The 17980-nt window shown below is 31.8% G+C and overlaps 1 protein-coding gene and 1 long non-coding RNA gene across 4 annotated transcripts in view; one reads left to right on the forward strand and one right to left on the reverse strand.

Annotated features, from left to right (window-relative positions):
• Positions 1-253: 253 nt before the first annotated feature.
• Positions 254-17980, reverse strand: part of LOC127718113 (protein Wnt-6-like) — an 85296-nt gene continuing 67569 nt past the window's right edge. For 2 of the 3 annotated variants that reach the window (XM_052224056.1, XM_052224057.1), the window contains exons 3-5: positions 13786-14006; positions 4772-5046; positions 254-3432 (exon numbers count right to left, since the gene is read on the reverse strand). In XM_052224056.1, the coding sequence (XP_052080016.1) occupies positions 2971-3432; positions 4772-5046; positions 13786-14006 (958 nt within the window). In that variant the 3' untranslated portion in view covers positions 254-2970. Of the gene's footprint in view, positions 3433-4771; positions 5047-13785; positions 14948-17980 lie in introns of those variants that run through there. The other variant, XM_052224059.1, reaches the window with a different exon arrangement.
• LOC127718114 (uncharacterized) overlaps positions 9414-17980 on the forward strand; it is a 49222-nt gene continuing 40655 nt past the window's right edge. Inside the window, exon 1 of the long non-coding RNA XR_007989578.1 lies at positions 9414-9601. This is a non-coding gene — a long non-coding RNA (uncharacterized LOC127718114). The remainder of the gene's footprint in view (positions 9602-17980) is intronic.

A 17980-nucleotide genomic window follows, 5' to 3' on the forward strand; every position in this document is an offset into this window, starting at 1 on the left:
TATCTAAATCATTTCGGTAGTAAGTCACATTTGCCAGCACACATACATTCAGTCTATAACCATTAAGGTAGTGACCAAGCCTCATTTAAAATATTAAAGTTGCACCCCATAAATTCGTCGTTTGTGAAAATTAGCAGCTACTTGTCGACTCAAGTTTGATCCACCAAAAGCTAACCTCCGTAAAATTGTCAACCACAAAAAGATTTTTGAAGCATGTAAATGCAAGCAACTAAAAACTTATCATAAGAATTGAAAAAAAATAAGATTTTAATGGACCTAAAACAACGCACATATGAAAATATACAGATTTGTAGCTTTTAAAAATATCCATTTTTTTACAATAATACTGTACAAATAAAACATAAAACTGACCTAATAATTAAAATACATGTACAATAGCTGGAAGACTTATCATTACATCATCAACACTTTATAAAAAATCTACAGATAGATGCAGACGAAACATTCCACAAAGCTAGACGAATCATTCGACGAAAGTGTACCGGTCATTTATTAAAGGTAAATAAGGTTATCAAATAGCGGAGTGATAATTAGACACCAAAGGTAAATATTATTACAATATATATCTTTTCCTGCTTTGATTTGAAAATTACTTTGTCACTAAATGCATCAATGCATCTCGGTAGTGTAGAAAAAACACAGTGAGAGGTTTTGTGGACTCATACATATATATAAATTTGGAGATGCGGTATGATTGCCAATGAGACAATTTTCCATCAATGTCCACATGAATTGGATTAATGCAAATAGTGGTCACCGTACGGACTTCAACTATGTGCCAAACCGATACCATAAAGTAAACTATAAAAGGCCCGACATGACAATTTCTTAAACAATTAAGTCTTTAAATTTAGGAAATCATAAATAGTTGTTCATACATTTATTCACAATTGTTTTCACTCGTGGCGATTAGGATCTTACATATTGTTTTGACATTAATTCGTTAACAGTATGTTGCACTCGAGAATGTTTTTTTTAATGTTGTGTGAGACAATTCCTTTTAACATATGAAAAAGGGGGTGCATGGTTTTTTTTATGAGGGTATCAAAATTCATTTCTTAGGGGTACGGACTAGTTCATAATATATCTGAGAGGTGCCCATTTTTGTTTCTGAGGGTCTTTTTTTGTTTGAATATGTAAAAATGAGGGGTTGATGGCACAATTTGGCATCTGAAGGGTTTTAAGTCAAGCAACTGAGTGATCGAAATTTGCCTGAAAATTTTCTTAAGGGGGTCTTTGACAAGGTAACCATCCACCCCCTGTTCAGAAATTAAATGGAATGGTCCGTTGTCGTCACATTGACGAACAACCCACATCTCCATGTCTTGATATAAGTAATAGTCATTCAAATTCTTGTTATGGTCAAGCAATCGCTGATTTTGAGCTAAAATGATATAACATAAAATAAGAATCATAAAATATTTTTCTAGTATCAATGTTTGATAGACAAATGGGGAAAAAAATTTGAGACTTCAAATACAAGCTTTACCGCAATTCAGTTTTCTCATCTTATTCAGATGGTTACTCTCTCGATTGTTTTCCAAAATAACAATTACAATGAAAGAAAAGATAGCCATGAAGATTTTAGCGGACACATTTAAAAGTATTCATTTAAAAAGTGAAGTGACCTATCATAGGTGAAAGTCAGTGTATGTGAACCTTTAGGGAATGTTGCATCTGCATCGACCTGTAGCGTAGACACTTACATGTAAATTAAGAAGAATGTTAAACATCTTAAATAGTTTAAACACAACTATAGTTTGTATGTAGACATGTTCGAAATACAGATATAAGATTTATGAAGAAATAAATGTTGTTAACTGGTTACAAAAAAAAAGATTAATAGTACAACCATTATATAGTTAAAAATTTCCGAAACAGAATTCTGTCCTTCACGAGATCTGCACATTTTTATGCTTTGAGGTCCAACAATTAGACAATATTTGCTGTATTCTAGCTTTTATGGTTAATGTTGTTCATTTTTTTTTATATATTTGCAGTTGTACCTTTGACCATTTCTTTACTTTGTAAAAATTTTACAGCTGGTTTCAAATTTACGCACTAAAATGTAAAAAAGTTCAGTTTTCGTCAACAAAACTGTTTAGTCTAACTTAATTGCAGATTGTTTTATCTAAAAATGGCAAATAGATACTTATGAAAAATAAATAGACAGCAAAATATTCTATTTAACCAACAGTTCACAATAGCGTATAGCATTTCGTTAATTTGAAGGACATATGACCTTTCAAGTTAATGTCTGAAAAAAAAGGTTCGGGGTCGGATGGATAGTACTTTTGATGGATTTAAATGTTGTGCATTTAAGGGCTGTATTTTGATTTTTTGCTTTATTTTTTTAGTCTGGTACGTTTCTTTTCATCATAAATTTTCTGAAACATTACCAAATAGATCTCCTTACCCACCCACAAATACGACATATTAACTGATATGGGATATTGTTTTATCTATTATAACCTAATAACTCAAAACATTTTATTGTTCGAAGATTGAGAAATAGCAAGGCATTGATTTTAAGTATTTTATAATCTTTCTTATATAAAATATCTCAAAACTAAAATGTTTACTAGGAGAAATTGTCAAAGAAAATGCAATTTGTTAATATAAATATACACATAACAATAATTACAGCAATTTGTATCAGTTGTCAGTATCGTGTGTGACAACAATGTTGTCTAATAATTGATTGGCTGTTTATGCTAAAAACGCAATGTGACCATTTTAACTTTTCATACGATTGGTTGAAATTTGCACCACAGTTTCGTATAGTTGTTTTACGTGATTGGTCAAATACCTCTTTAACATATTTCACGGCGGTACTTTCCACAATTGCAAAAGAAACAACTCTGACTGGTCAAAATGGTACACTTATAGTCTTATAAAGTTTCTATAAGTTGCTTTAAGCTTTAGTCAATCGTCTTTTGAAATAAATTACTATAAACAACGGTATATTGTTTTCTCTCGCATACACGTCTCACAACGGACATCACAACACCAAATAAATCGACATTTACAGTTATCCCGTATTGTCATCTTATGCGTAGAGTAACCTCTTTGACAGCACAATAAGTCACAACCACCTACTCCCATAGAGTCCGGAACACACTCCCGACCCTTAGTCCCTAAGGAACCTATTTTTCTGTTTCTTTTACAAAATAAAGGCGATTTTTCAGAATAAACAATATCTGCTTTGGCTGGTGGTTTTAATGTATCTATTACGGTCTCTAAACGTTTTCCGTCATTTGAACTTTGAACTTGTATAGCTCCATCGAATTTCTGCTTCAATATGAAACCAACATGACGAAAAATTGGCATTTTTCGCCAACAGGTCTTTAACGTACATGATCCAGAGAGTCCATGACACTTGCACTCGGTTCGCATATGATTTTTAACTGTCTGTAATATAAGAAGATGTAACAATTAAAGACAAAACATAGTTCATTTACGTTAAAGGTACGCTGGTGTCTACATGGGATAAGTGAGATAACTTCAGATTGAGGTAAGTCTATATTGGGCAGATGTCAATTTAGTTTTTACGTGTAGAATAACATAGTTATAATCTGAAAATATTGAATCAAAACAATTTATTATCAAACATGCGAGTTCCAATTTCAGAAAGCACATTCTACTTGTAGTACTGACATTCTACCACCAACAGTAGAATCGCACCAAATACAAGGGTGAAATCTGGTACTTCTCATTAACTCCTTTGCCAGTAGTGACATTCGTTGTGGTACTCTTGTTAAAATCTTTTAATCAGATGAATGTTTTTCGTGATTTGAAAAATTAAGTGTCCTGGCAGATCTTAAATTATTTGTGTTAAATTAAATAACACCTTGTACAGTATTTGGACGATTTAGAGCTGGACGTATTGAGTAGACACCTATCTATTGTTTAAGACTGATTTTGCCCTCTAGATGACTTTTTGTTACTTTTGTCGTTGTGTTGCTGTGTCGTTTACATATACCTCAGAATTCTTTTGATTAATACTATCTTCGTCTCCAGTATTTCAAACAAAACAATGTCATCTAACTTTGAATTGTTCTTTTAAAGAACATTATTATGCAGTTAAACTACTTTCATCCTGGGAAGGGCACATGAATATAGAAACAAAGAGACGATATCACAGGTTGTCTGTTGAAAAAATAACATCCATCAAATGAAACTATTCCCTATTTGTTCAGTATGAACCATATGTAAAATGTACTGTTCGTCTCACGTTTGAAACACCACATGAAGTACCCGAGGTACTGGTATCATTTATAACATACATTTCTAAAATTCCTCATTGATAGATTAAGATTATTAAGAAACTATGGTTCCAACTCCCACATGCAAAATTGACCTTTCGGACATATAGCTCATAACGTTTCTACGTGTTTACACAAACCCTGGCTTTCAATAGTAAGGTTTGGTCGTCCCTGATAAGGTTAATTAAGAAAAATGCTTTTAATGCACGAAATTTATAAACTGTTATTTTATTTTAATGTTTTGCATAAGCTTGTGTATAAAGGTTTTACTATCATCTCAAAGAGTCCACCGTTCCTGTAAAGTGTAAAGTTGAGAAAAATGAAAGTATGAAAGGGAAATCCTTTTTTGTTGATCAGCTCTTCTATGTTTGTATTAGGTTTTGGACTTTCAAATATGGACACCAATGATGAGAAATCAATTGTCGAAATGCGCGTCTGGTGTAAAAAAATTGAAACCGTTAATCATCTTGTTAATGCAAACTTACCAATCTTCCAGCGTCATTATTGTGGAGTTGAATTCTTGTTGTTAGATCACCACGGCGCTTTTTCTTACGAGCATCCATAAATTCTTTGCTTTTCTTATATCCATATTCTACATTATCCCCACACCCTCCCCATTCCCATTCACCATCTGTTGTTATATCTTGCACGTGATTATCACACGTGCATTGTAAGAGATGTCCCATATTACAAGCCTCTGTTACTGAATATACAACTCCAGCTGCTGTAATGCCATAAACAAACGCCGACTCTCTTGTATCTAAAATTAGAATATTGAAATAAAGATGAAACAAATCAGAGTTTATGTGTAATATATTGGAAAAAACTGAAAATCATGTAAAAATCTACCTCACATAAAGAAAAAGCGGTTTATGCTTGCTTTTAAATTTGGGACTTAAGGCAAAAGAGAGGCGACGATACCAAAGAGACATTAAAACTCATAAGTCGAAATAAACTGACAACACCATGACAAAACAAAGAAAAAAAACTAAAAGACAAACAACAGTACACAAAACACAACATAGAAAACTAAAGACTGAGCAACACAAACCCCACCAAAAACCGGTGGTGATCTCAGGTGCTCCGGAAGGCTAAGTATATCTGATCCACATTTGACAAATGGAATCTACAGTTAGTACACTCAAATGTAGTTACATTTGAGACATCCGTAAGTTTGTCTTTTATTTTGATTGATTGATTGATTGGTGTTTAACGCCACTTTCAACACTGTTGTGCTATTTCGTGGCGGTCAGTTTTAATTGATGGAGGAAGCAAGAGTGCCCGGAGAAAACCACCGACCTTCGGTAGGAAAACTGACAATCCTAGTCAATTAAGATTGGAGTCGAGCGCACCTGCAACGTGAGGGATTCGAACTCACATCCTCAGTGTTGACAGCCTGGTGGTACAGAAGTTCAACTACTTAGACCACTCGGCCACGGAATATCCCCTTTCATTTTGACATACATCTCAAAATTTAAAATAGGAGTCGGATGTGAATAAAATATTACGACAAAAGAGATGTTATCAGTTTCCTAATTGATAACTGTCTATTTATAAGTAGCAACATTCCAGAAGCGCCTGCATATGGTGTATATATCTCACATTTGATACGATATTCCAGAGCTTTCATTTCCTATCATAGTTTCCTAGATCGAAGGTTGCTGACAACGAAGTTATCAAACCAAGAGTTTTAAGTGGTGAAGTTGAAGTCATCCCTTCGTAAATTTTACACACTGCATCACTAGTTGGTTGACTGTTATGAAATATCTGTTTCACAGATGACAACGGATATAATCAGATTGATGTAACCACAATCCTGTCCTTTTTCCTCGTTTGTGTCCTATACAATTAGACTTATCAGAGAGTTTGTACTACATGAGCAACACGACGGTCTCACATGTTAAGCATGATCTGCTTACCTTTTTGGAGCACCTGAGATCACCATAGGATTTTGGTGAGGTTCGTGCTGTTTAGTTTTTAGTTTTCTATGTTGTGTATTGTGTACTGTTGTTTGTGTGTTGTCGTTTTTTGACATGGCATTGTCTGTTTGTTTTTGACTTGAGTTTGAATATTCCTTTAGTACATTTCGCCTCTCTCGTTTTGGGAATATAATAATATCAACGAATAAATAAAATGTAAAGTTACATTTGTACAAGCTTTAAGTGACTGCAAGTACTCTTAGATAGGTAATTTGCCTCTTTTGTCCATTTGTTTGTCGTTTCCATCTTTAATATAGATCTGATAAGTCGTGCCCTTTTCTCTTTTTGTTATCAGCGTGTTTTTATTTTGTTTTGCGACACAAGTGTCCTAGAAAACGGGGGGATTTTGAAGGGTTTAGCGCTCACAATCATATTCAACCCACCAGATTTTTAATGTGTCCAAATTAAGAAGTATTTAGTCCTGTGGTGTCCGTTTATTGTTATCTGCCATAACTGTTTTTGGTTATTATCATTTGATCAAATCAGTTCCTAATTTATCTCTGTTGGATTGTTTCCCATTTTGTTATCAAGTTATTCCCATTTTGTTATCAAGTTATTACCATTTTATTATCAAGTGATACCTATTTTGTTATCAAGTTATTCCCATTTTGTTTTCAAGTTATTCCCATTTTATTATCAAGTGATACCCATTTTATTATCAAGTGAAACCCATTTTGTTATCAAGTTATTCCCATTTTGTTTTCAAGTTATTCCCATTTTGTTTTCAAGTTATTAAGTAACTATCGGTCACCATACGGTCTACAACAATGAGCACAACCTATACCGTATAGTCGACAGGACACAATGTTATACAATTAAAACAAGAAAACCAATGGCCTGATTTATGACAAAAGCAATAGACAAAAAACAGATATAATAGACAGCAACAAACGACAACCACAGAATAACAGGCTCCAGACTTGGGACAGGCACATACAGAATGTGGCAGAGTTAAACATGTTTATGGGAGTATAGCCTTCATTTAACCTGTGACAGGCGCGCGACAGCACAACATAAAATCAAGCTTTAAACATAAATTGGAAATAGCTTAACCTTTCAGATTGCAAGAAGAAAAGAAAACCAACTAATTTTGTGCCAAATATGGCTAAGTCAATCTATACCTGGGGAAGAAAAACATTAGTGTTTCAAATACTTCAACATTTTATAAACAGTAAATTTACAGAAAATAACATATAAATGGTATTCCATGTTAACACAAAGAAGCTGATTACTGGTGATAAAACACATGTTTCAGAGGTCAGACAAAAATATTGCTACTGAACCTTGGGATCATGTAATAGAAGTCTGAACAAAATAGAAAGTAACTTACATCCGTATGTATTCAGAAATCTAGGTAGAAAGTATCCGATTCGACTTGTTTTTAACGATTTCTGCGTATTCCTACTTAGTTTTAGTCATGTCAATTTACACGAAGTGTTGCCTGGGGATATGTATTCAGAAATTTAGGTAGAAAGTATCCGATTCGACTTGTTTTTAACGATTTCTGCGTATTCCTAGTTAGTTCTAGTCATATCAATTTACACGAAGTGTTGACTGGGGATATGTATTCAGAAATTTAGGTAGAAAGTATCCGATTCGACTTGTTTTTAATGATTTCTGCGTATTCCTAGTCAGTTCTAGTCATGTCAATTTACACGAAGTGTTGACTGGGGTAGACAGTGTTGTCACCAGTGACCGTTTTAGAATGTAAAGGACTATGGGTAATTTTATTATTCCTACCCCAAAATGATAATAACGTCAGGTCATTGGTTGAATTTTCATTGTTTGGGACGTTTTAAACCAATCATGACGTTTTGATGTACACTTTGAATATATTACCCATTCTGAAACGGTGATTTATTTGTAACGCTGTGTAGTGACTGTTTGTCTTTGTGGGATTAATTAATCTGAGTCACGTGTTTTGTCTTGTATCTTTATGGATGTTCTGTATATATTTACGCCCAACAAACACTTGTATAGATCGTATAGATCTAGATTGTTTAGATTTTCCTGTTTTTAGCATATTCTGAACACTTGAAAGACTGTATGTAGAAAGCAAAAATTATTTTAGTGTTTGTATTGGTTACGATTAATACTTGGGGAAAGGGACAGAGGGATTTGAACGATATTTCTATAGATGAGATAAATTATTAATTTGAAATGTTGTACATGTACAAGTTAGTATATGAAGCATTGGGAAGAACGTTTAGACATACTGTATAGTAGATATCTAAATGTTTAACAATTTAACATTTTTACATTTTTATCATTAAGTAAAAACATGCATATAAAAAAATATAAAACAGGTATAAATGATATACCTAACAGTATTTTTTATAATGACTATCAATATTCATTTGGGCATAAGAAACTTATTTAAAAATAAATTCTCAGGTCAAAATTATTAAAACATATCCAGATTCATGCAATAAAAGAAAATATATTTTTCAGAAAAAATTCTCTTTAGATATTTCATGCTTCACTCTATAAATTAATCCAACTAAGTTATTAACCGTATTCTTATCTAAAAAGGATTTACTTATATATTTTTATATAATAATTCATTCTACAACGTACAGCCATTTTTGTTTTGAATCCTCTCATTTTCCCCCTTTTATCTTTACGTTCAATGTATAAAAACTGGTAAGAAAAACATGTAATGTCTAAGCAATAAAAACGGTTGTATATAACAGAAATTGAAAAACATAAACTCTGTCCAGAAAACTGTTTGATATGTATACAGGTTAATATAATAATTAACTGCCTCGCTGCAACGTTATCTATTCTTCTCACCTAACAAATTATATAATTACAGTAGCAAAAAACTCTGACATACAGAAACTTCAAAGGTAATGTTTACATGTTTAAATTGGCAAAGCATTTTGTGAATAAGTGATCTTATATTGATACACAGTTAGAAAGTTATGTTTGTTGATTTTTACTTTATTACGACTGCAGGAATGCTTCTATATATCTTTGAGAAAGAGTTAATTTCAAGCATATGTTGTATGCTATCGCAATTATTGCAGCAGCCCTGATTATATTTAGAAAAACTCATAAAACAGTTCTTTGAAGTGTAATTGTATATACTTCTAAAACGTTTTCGCCGGTCATCTGCCAAAGTAGAACGCAGCGTCTATTCCCTTTGATCTGCTAAATAAATGAGATCTTAAGAAAAAACGATTCTTTCTGAAGTATTTCTTCAAAACCATAAAACGACTACTCAAAAACGCTTTTGTAGTTGCTAAAGCAATATGGGAATTCATTTTAGTTCTTTAGAATTCTTTTACTTCCTAAGCTTGGAGTTTTTGGATTTAAATAAGTTCAAATCGTGAGGTAGGTTATCTTTTTTAACCATTTAATTATCCTCCAAATTATCATACTGTAGGAAGAGACACTTAATAATCACAGAAATCTTCTTAACTCATCATTAGGAATTCATTTTACCAGTAACGATGTTTACATATTACAATATTTACTACAAACTGATACGGAATAATGTTACAATACTTTTTAACACGTACATTTAGTTTTGTTTTTGTCTATTGTTATTAGTCTTTTGGTCGTTTTTCTTGGGGTTTTTTGTTATTTCATTGTCAGTTTGTTGTCGACTTATGAGTTTGCATATCCCTTTGATATCTTTCGCATTTCTTTTACATTGATATGACTGGTAGTTTTAAAGTACACTTAAAAGTGGGTCTTATTGGGGTCTAAGCGTGACCCGGGATTGCCGATTTTTTGTAAGCGTGACACGTGAAAGTCAAATTATTGTGCCGTGAAAACGGGAAATGAAGTCTAGCGGGACACGGGAAATTACAAAAAAATGAGAATTGCTTACGTACATCGTGTAAGCGGGATACGGCAATCTGACAAAACAGTAAGCGGGATCCGGGATCAGAACCCCCCAATGAGACCCCCTTAAAATTGTAATTGCTTGAAAGTATATTTACAAAAAAATGACAAGAAAGTATAACGAAATAATACGTTTTGATCTACTAGTATATGATTTTTTTTTCAAATTCATCTTTAACTCTTAGTTTCAATATGGATGTATAGATATAAAGTCAAATATATATATATATATTTTTGTATTTAAAAGATTAGATAAATCGTACATAATATGGTATTATCTAAAAAATAATTTACTGTAAAGCAAAAATAGCTTACACAGTTTCCTGTGGTATTTTGCGCAATGCACTGGTACTTCATGTATAAATAAATACCATTACCTCCATTTTAAAAGTTTTTAAACTTGAACTAATTGCATGGCTATTGTTGATTGTCGTCACTTATTGAATATCACTTGCATTGGAAATACAATTTTACCCTAGAAACCCTAGAAATAATATTAACAATTGTTTCTTGAAAAAACATTACATATCAAGCAACCAAAAGAATCTCTCTATCTTTTATGCAAGATGTGAGAAAAGGGAAGTAATCGTGGTTCTACAAAAAGATTGCAGTTTTCTTATTGACTGCTCCATATGCTTTAATGCAAAACAGCTGATCATTAAATATAAGAAAAAATAAAATGCTACATAGAAAAAAGTCATATAAATATCATGTGTGCAGTAATGTGATATTGTGATTTCTGGTAAAATCAAAAGCGCAACGAGACACGAAATTAACTTCTGAAAACCTTAAAGTAAAAACTCGTTTTTTTTCTATTTCTTTCCGCGCAATAAGTTGACATGAATTGGAAACTTTGGTTTTTGATACAAGACTGGTACCAAAACAGAGGGACTTATTCCTTTTAATTGATCTGCATCGAAACGTTTGTAATTCAAGACAAAAAAGAATAAAGCTAGGTGCAAAAACGTTTAGGAGGCGAATCTTAAGGTGGTACCTAACACTACAGGGAGATAACTCAAGTAAAAGGGAGTAAAATCAGCTAAACGTTTTAATTACGTTGTGTTGTTAAGGGAATATTAAGCTTCTCAATGATCAAAGTTAGTGTTTGTCAAACTGCTATATAACCAGTCTAATTTTTCTGATAAATTGGTTGGTTCAAATTTTTTGAAATTTTTATATTTTTGTCAAAGTCAAAGAAAATACTTTGTCAAAATTTTATGAAAATTAAACGAGCCAAATTAGTTTTAGTGAAGGTGTTGGGTACCACCTTAAAATATGTTCAAAGGTCGAAAAATTTAAAGGCCCTTATACCTCCGTAAAATTTGTATGAAGGATTAATCTTATTATGACCAAAGGTCATATATACCTGGACCGTGTTATACCAGATGTTTACACATATATAATCCAAATTTTTTATTCAAGAACAATTCCCTTTATTGAATTTATGAAATTGGGCATTCACAGCAGTTATCATATAGTTTATCAAGATTGATTATGTGTTATAATTAATATTGGGGGAATATCTCAAAGAACCTTTACGGTATTGAAATAAAATAATCATAGGTTAATTTCTTTCACGTTGTTTTTAATATGATAAACCATGATTCGGGTTTGCTAGTCGAAATCTTATAAACTAGGAGTAGAAAATTAGTCAGAAAACGCTTTTTGCAAACACTGTTTTGAGATTCACCCTAAAAAGCAAATTTGTCCGTCTAAATGCAATTGTTCGTTTAGTTACGTCTGGATAAAGTCCAGAAACATCACGTTTATCAGAAATGCTTTGATATAATTTAAAATAAACCTCTGAACATGCATAGGAGAATGATTTCAATCGAAGCATAGAGATGGTAAAACGTGGATGTATATTTTGTCAGAGATAAAATGACAATTTCCTTTGCTTTAATTACAGGTAAACTGGTCACATGCCAAAATTAAATTTAAGATCAGAAGCCAAGTCTTTCAGATGCTTTAAAATTTACCATACATTTCCGAGTAATTATTGTACTGATTATTAAATAAATTTTTATTACAACACTAGTTAAACTATATCAAAACACCACATTAAAGTATTGTATAATCATATAAGATTGAAGATAGTTGTCTCGACTCAGTTTTGTTGGTCAAAGAAAAAATAATTATGAAGATATGTACCTTTTTACCTCTTTGCGTTTAAGAAGAATTGTGTATGTTGACCTCTTTCTGATTAATAAAGAGAGATTTGAGTCTGCTTATACCACTCTCAATAAGCAATAAGAAAATCAATGCGTATATACACCCATCAACCAGGGTGTGGTAATAAAACCATGTTTACCTTCTCACCTCTTTGGCATTAGGAAGATATGAGCCTGCTCACCTTTTATAAAAAGAGTTTGCAACTTCACCTCAATGGCAATATAAAAAGGAAGATCACTTCGTTGGTTTAAATAAGATTGTAAGTTCTCACAGGTTTGGCATTAGGAAGAGTTCAGCATAACTACCTCTTTCGTATAATGAAGATATGTGCATTCTCATCTCTTAGGCAGGAGGGAGGTTTCAACCTGATCACCCCTTTCGTATTGAGAAGATTTTAGCCTGGTCACTTCTTTGGTGTAAGAAAGATTTAAGCCTAATCACCTCTTTTGCATTAGGAATATTTGATCTGATCACCTCTTTGGTGAAAGGAAGATTTAAGCTTAATCTCCTCTTTTGTATTAATGAGATTTGTTTTTGCTGACCTCTAAGGTATTACCGGTTGATCTCTTTAAAAAAAATTGTGCCTACTTACAACATTCTCAATAAGAAGGTCAATGTGTTCATACAACTTTCCTAAAAAGAGTGTATTTACGTGCTTTCATTTTCGTTCACTAAAGTTTAAATGTGTGTTTATTTCTTTTTTTCTGAGACATATACTTGTGTATTTCTTTCCCACTACAGCATGTACAGCACACACATTATTACCTCATTCCTAGTAAGATCTATGCATGGTTGCTTCTTTTCTCCATAAGAAAGTTTAGGTGTATCGTTAAAGTAAAACGAATGTGCGACGTGTTGGCTTCTCTTTTATGAAGGTATATACTTGCACACCTCTTTCTTGTTAAGACAAACTTATAAGATTTACGCGATTTGAACATCTGTGAACTACAGTCGCCTTAATTTATTGGTGAATTTCAGTTTTAAGAAGATGGTCGATGTGTGGTTAAATCTTCTATTAAGATCAATGTATGGGTGCATATTTTTTTTCAAAGAAGGTCTATTTGTGCTCACCTCTTTCTTGTTTAGACCAATTTATGGTTATCTTTTTTTTTTAACGAATATCAATGCTAGCTTATTAAGAAGAATTTCTATTCACACTTACGAATGAAGTTTATGTGTACTAATATCTTTCCCTAAGGGAGCTACCATTTGATTTTTATGGGGGGCTAGGATAAAAAAACTGTGTCCTGCATTTTTTTTTAGTTGTAATCTCTGTCCTATCTTTTTATTTTTCACTCTATTCGGTCTTGCCTTTTTTTATTAGTTTATCCTGACTTTTTTCACATAAATTGTCATCCTTCCTTTTTTGTTGCCACGTTGCTCATCCTGCCTTTTCATTACTCAAAACTCCTGTCCTGCCTTTTTTTTAAATTTCATCCTAGCCCCCCATACAAATCAAATGGTAGCTCCCTAAATAAAAGTTTATGTGCGCTTACCTTGCCTAATAACTCTGTCTAGAGATCTTTTAGCCGTTGTACAATTCCATTTTCTATGTCTAAATTGATACTGGCATTCTGCCAAGGCTATTTTGGCACCATTTGCAACTTCCTCTACAATTTCAATTTCCTTCCGGCAAATTTCCCGCTGTTTTCCTGCTAATCGTCTGCTTTTTCTACAAATACTGTTGGGATCCATGACTAAAGGACTGCCAACTGCCCTAATAACGTGTTGAAACATGTAATAAAAATGACAGTATATATGATAAATTTAAATACATATAATAACAACAAGAAAACAATTGGAACTATAAGTCACCGACCATTAATCTTTTGTTGTGACTGTTTCCCTGGACAAACAATATTTACCAACTTTAATCAAAATAAAACTGTTTTTTCAATTAAATATGAGAACAAGATCTATTTTTAAGCAATTTTGTATGTGTGTCTTTGACTATGTTTTAATAGAAACCAAAACTATATTTTGACTTCTCCGATTTTTTTATGAAACTTTTAAATAACAATCAATTTAAAATAAAAAAAAAACCTATGTTCCCACAAAAACATGAAAGATCGGCATTATCAGCTAAAATCTTTCATATAATAAAAAATATTAATGATTGTAGTGATCATGAAGTTTGTTTGTGGTTTGTCTTCCACATGTTCAATTGTATATAATTATGTGTTTGAATAATATATAATTGTTATCCTCTGTCATGTACATGTTAGCACTTTACGTGTGCCTATGTTGTAAACAAATTGTCCTGTCTCGTCTTGGATAATGTTAATATTTTTTTTTAAATAGGAACAAAGCATCTATGGTCAATCCACATAACTAATGACAAATCTATTTTAAAGTCCCAAAGAATATAAATTCATTAACTTGATTGCGTAATATTTAGTATCTGCTCAATTCTAAATAGCTTCAAAGACATGTCTTTTAAGTTATTTAAGGCGATTTAGTGGTTTGCTCGCTAAAGGTATGTCTCAACAGTTCTGGGTATACTAGTGAAAATTCAGAAAAACCGTTATAATGCTCATTTATGTTTTCCCAATATAGATAATGCGCACATTCTGTGCTTCTTTCTACAAGGATTTTCTATGAGATATACTGGATTTTAAAAAAATAAATAACTTATAATATTAAACATTAGATACTTGAAAAAAATTCAAGGAACACTACTACACCTTTTTAAAAATACGAAAATGAAATGAATTATATGAATGCTGATCGAGTATGGGCGGAAAGGTTCTAAATGGCAAAATTTCAGGAGTCGTTCAGATCGAAATGATAGTTTCTATCTACGATTAGCATATAATTGGTACATCAAATAGGTCTAGTGCTGATATTTGTATCATGCTAATGACCGTTTCCCCCTCATTTGCACATCCATTTTAAATGCGCTCTTCTATATTATTTTATTTTATTTATTATAAGTAAAGATAATTAAATTGGAAACAGCTTTTCTAAATGGGTAAATCAAAATATCCGATTTCACAGCATAATGTATGTAACTTCGGGGTTATTTAACAATATATCTCTGTAAAAAATATATATCATAAAATGGAACCTCGATGAAATGTTGATAAGTTGTTAAAGTTTTGCTGAACAAAAGTTTTTTTTTAAATATTATATAATTTATATAAGTAAAAGAAGTCGTCTCTCTAAGTAACGTTTATTTGAATAATGTATAAATATACTTTAATTACAAACATGTAATTAAGAATCTGTAAAAGTATATCATTTCGCAAAATAGTTGAAACATTAAGTTTGAAATGTATATAACACGTCAGATGAAATATTATTCAGGTTTCTGACATAAATACTTATTTCAAAATACCTGTTTCACACGTTGTACATTAATATGTCAAACTTATGATAATAAAATGGGTGTAAAAAGGTTTATTTTCACTATCATGCTTGAAATTCCTGTAGGAAATATATTTAATTGATAATATGAATAACAAAACTATTCGGTCCATATATGAAATATTTGCAACTGGACTTTATGCAAATTATAAATCGCTAAAACACTAGGGGTTCTAATTCGTATACAATGACCATTATTTGTTCATCTTTTTGGACATCAACACATTCATACTGATGTATCTAGAAATTTTGTTAGTAGTTTTTGTTTGTTTGCGTCGTTTTGATCTGATGAGTCAAGCCCTTTCTAACTGATGAGGCCCCTAATGGGAGTGTCCAAGTAATCACATAATCACAATTTTTTGGCAAATATAATCACATTATCATTAATTATTTTTTATTAAACAAGATAATCAAATAATAAAAAATACAGTCCTATATCATCAAATAATCATGAAATATATGGTCTGGTAATCAAATAATCACTATAGAAACGGCCAAGTAATGACATAATCAAAAACCCCATGAGGAGGTTCACTGGTTGTAAGAATTTGTTCTTTTGTTGTGCAGTTACAAAACTGTCCAACGTTATGGGGAGTCAATGCCTGGTATTCAGTGGCCGATTGTCGTTGGTTGTTGTCTGTCATATTCATTGGTCGGTTATTGATTTAGTACACATCAGGTCGTTGTTTTCTTGTTTGAATTTGTTTACTTTTTAATGTCGGGGCTTTTTTAAGCTGGCTATACAGTATGTATTTCCTCATTGTTTAAGAACGTATGGTGACCAATAGTCGCTTACGTCATTGTCTTTTGAACTCTAAGTGGATAATTTGATCAAACCACATTTCTGTAAGTTGAACCTAGATATATTAACAGAAAATATAAAAGTATACCATCGATAAAAAAAACCATACGGGGATGCTAAAGAAAAATAACTTTCTTTCTAAAACGAAACAAATAATTTAATACTACGTCCTTTGGTCTCCGGTGGAGTGTTGTCTCAAAATCAATCATACCACATCTTCTTAATTATATATAATGATGTCATTTAATAAACATTTACAATTCATGTTAAAACATTCATTTTTTATTCTAGATTTTGAAGGTATTTTAAGATAGATTTTTTTTATCGAAAAATTATCCGATTTTCATTTTTTCTGTGTTATAGGTCCGTCGACACATGCTTTTAGTTACTGCTTTGGAATTGTCTTATATTTATATGTATTCTCGAAGTTGGTATATTTTGGACAATTTGAATTTAACTGTAGATATCTTTACCTAGGTGCATTTGAAATATTTGAATATAGTTTATCGACAATTTTTTTTCGAAAAATGTCATTTAGGGTCGCGTGAATTAACGTGATTTTACGAATTTTCTATCTGCGTTTTGTAAGGCTCTGGTATGACTTTTTTAGGAATTTTTGGGCATTATTTGATAATTCATGAATCTAAATTCATCATTTGCAAATATTTAAACAGGAACGACCTCTAACAAGAACTCCAAATGACTTTCGAATTCTGAAATGTATAGAAATTCTTAGAGATCATAGCTAAGATGACATGCATTGTGCCTTAATTTCATTACAATTATTCTTGATTTTGGTTACTGCGATTTCGGAATATTTCGAAATGCATAGAAATTCTTAAATGTTCATGGTTTACAGATGACATGTATTCGCCTTCAATTTATTACAATTATTCGGGTTGTGGTTACTGCAGGTTTCGGAACACACACATTTATATCAGAACCGTTAATTATCTACTAGCTATCTTGTCTGTGTTATCAATTTCACAGTTGATAAAGATCAAAATTACTCGTCATATATAACTAATTTACAACAACCTTGGTAAGAAATGTAAAAATCGAAATGTAATGAAATTTGTAGTATTCGATATTTATCACACTTATGAGAAAATAATTTAATAGGCGAGTCATAATTCTGAAGTGGAGAAGCTTTTTTGTTGATAGATTAGTCTGAAACTTTTCTGTACTGTTAAATACTTTTGAAAAAACGTCTATTTAAGTGCTTGTTTAGTGTACAAATTCAAATCTTATCATCCCCAGAGTTCTACTGTAGTCCGACTTATTCAAAAGTATGATAAAAACAACCACAAATTGACTATGGCTGATTTAGAGGTTGATGGACAATACAGTCTATTACTGAAGACTGGTGTTGGCTTGCTGTCTCATTCAGATGTACCCAAAACTTTCTGAGATTTGTAAATGTTATAACTTTTTGAATAATATACTTTAAATTGATTCCCATGAAAAACTATTTATACCGAAACCGACATTTAAATAATGAATTTAATTCCCACATAAAAATA

This window comes from Mytilus californianus, unplaced genomic scaffold (genome assembly GCF_021869535.1).
Source record: "Mytilus californianus isolate M0D057914Y unplaced genomic scaffold, xbMytCali1.0.p SCAF_10, whole genome shotgun sequence".
NCBI lineage: Eukaryota > Metazoa > Mollusca > Bivalvia > Mytilida > Mytilidae > Mytilus > Mytilus californianus.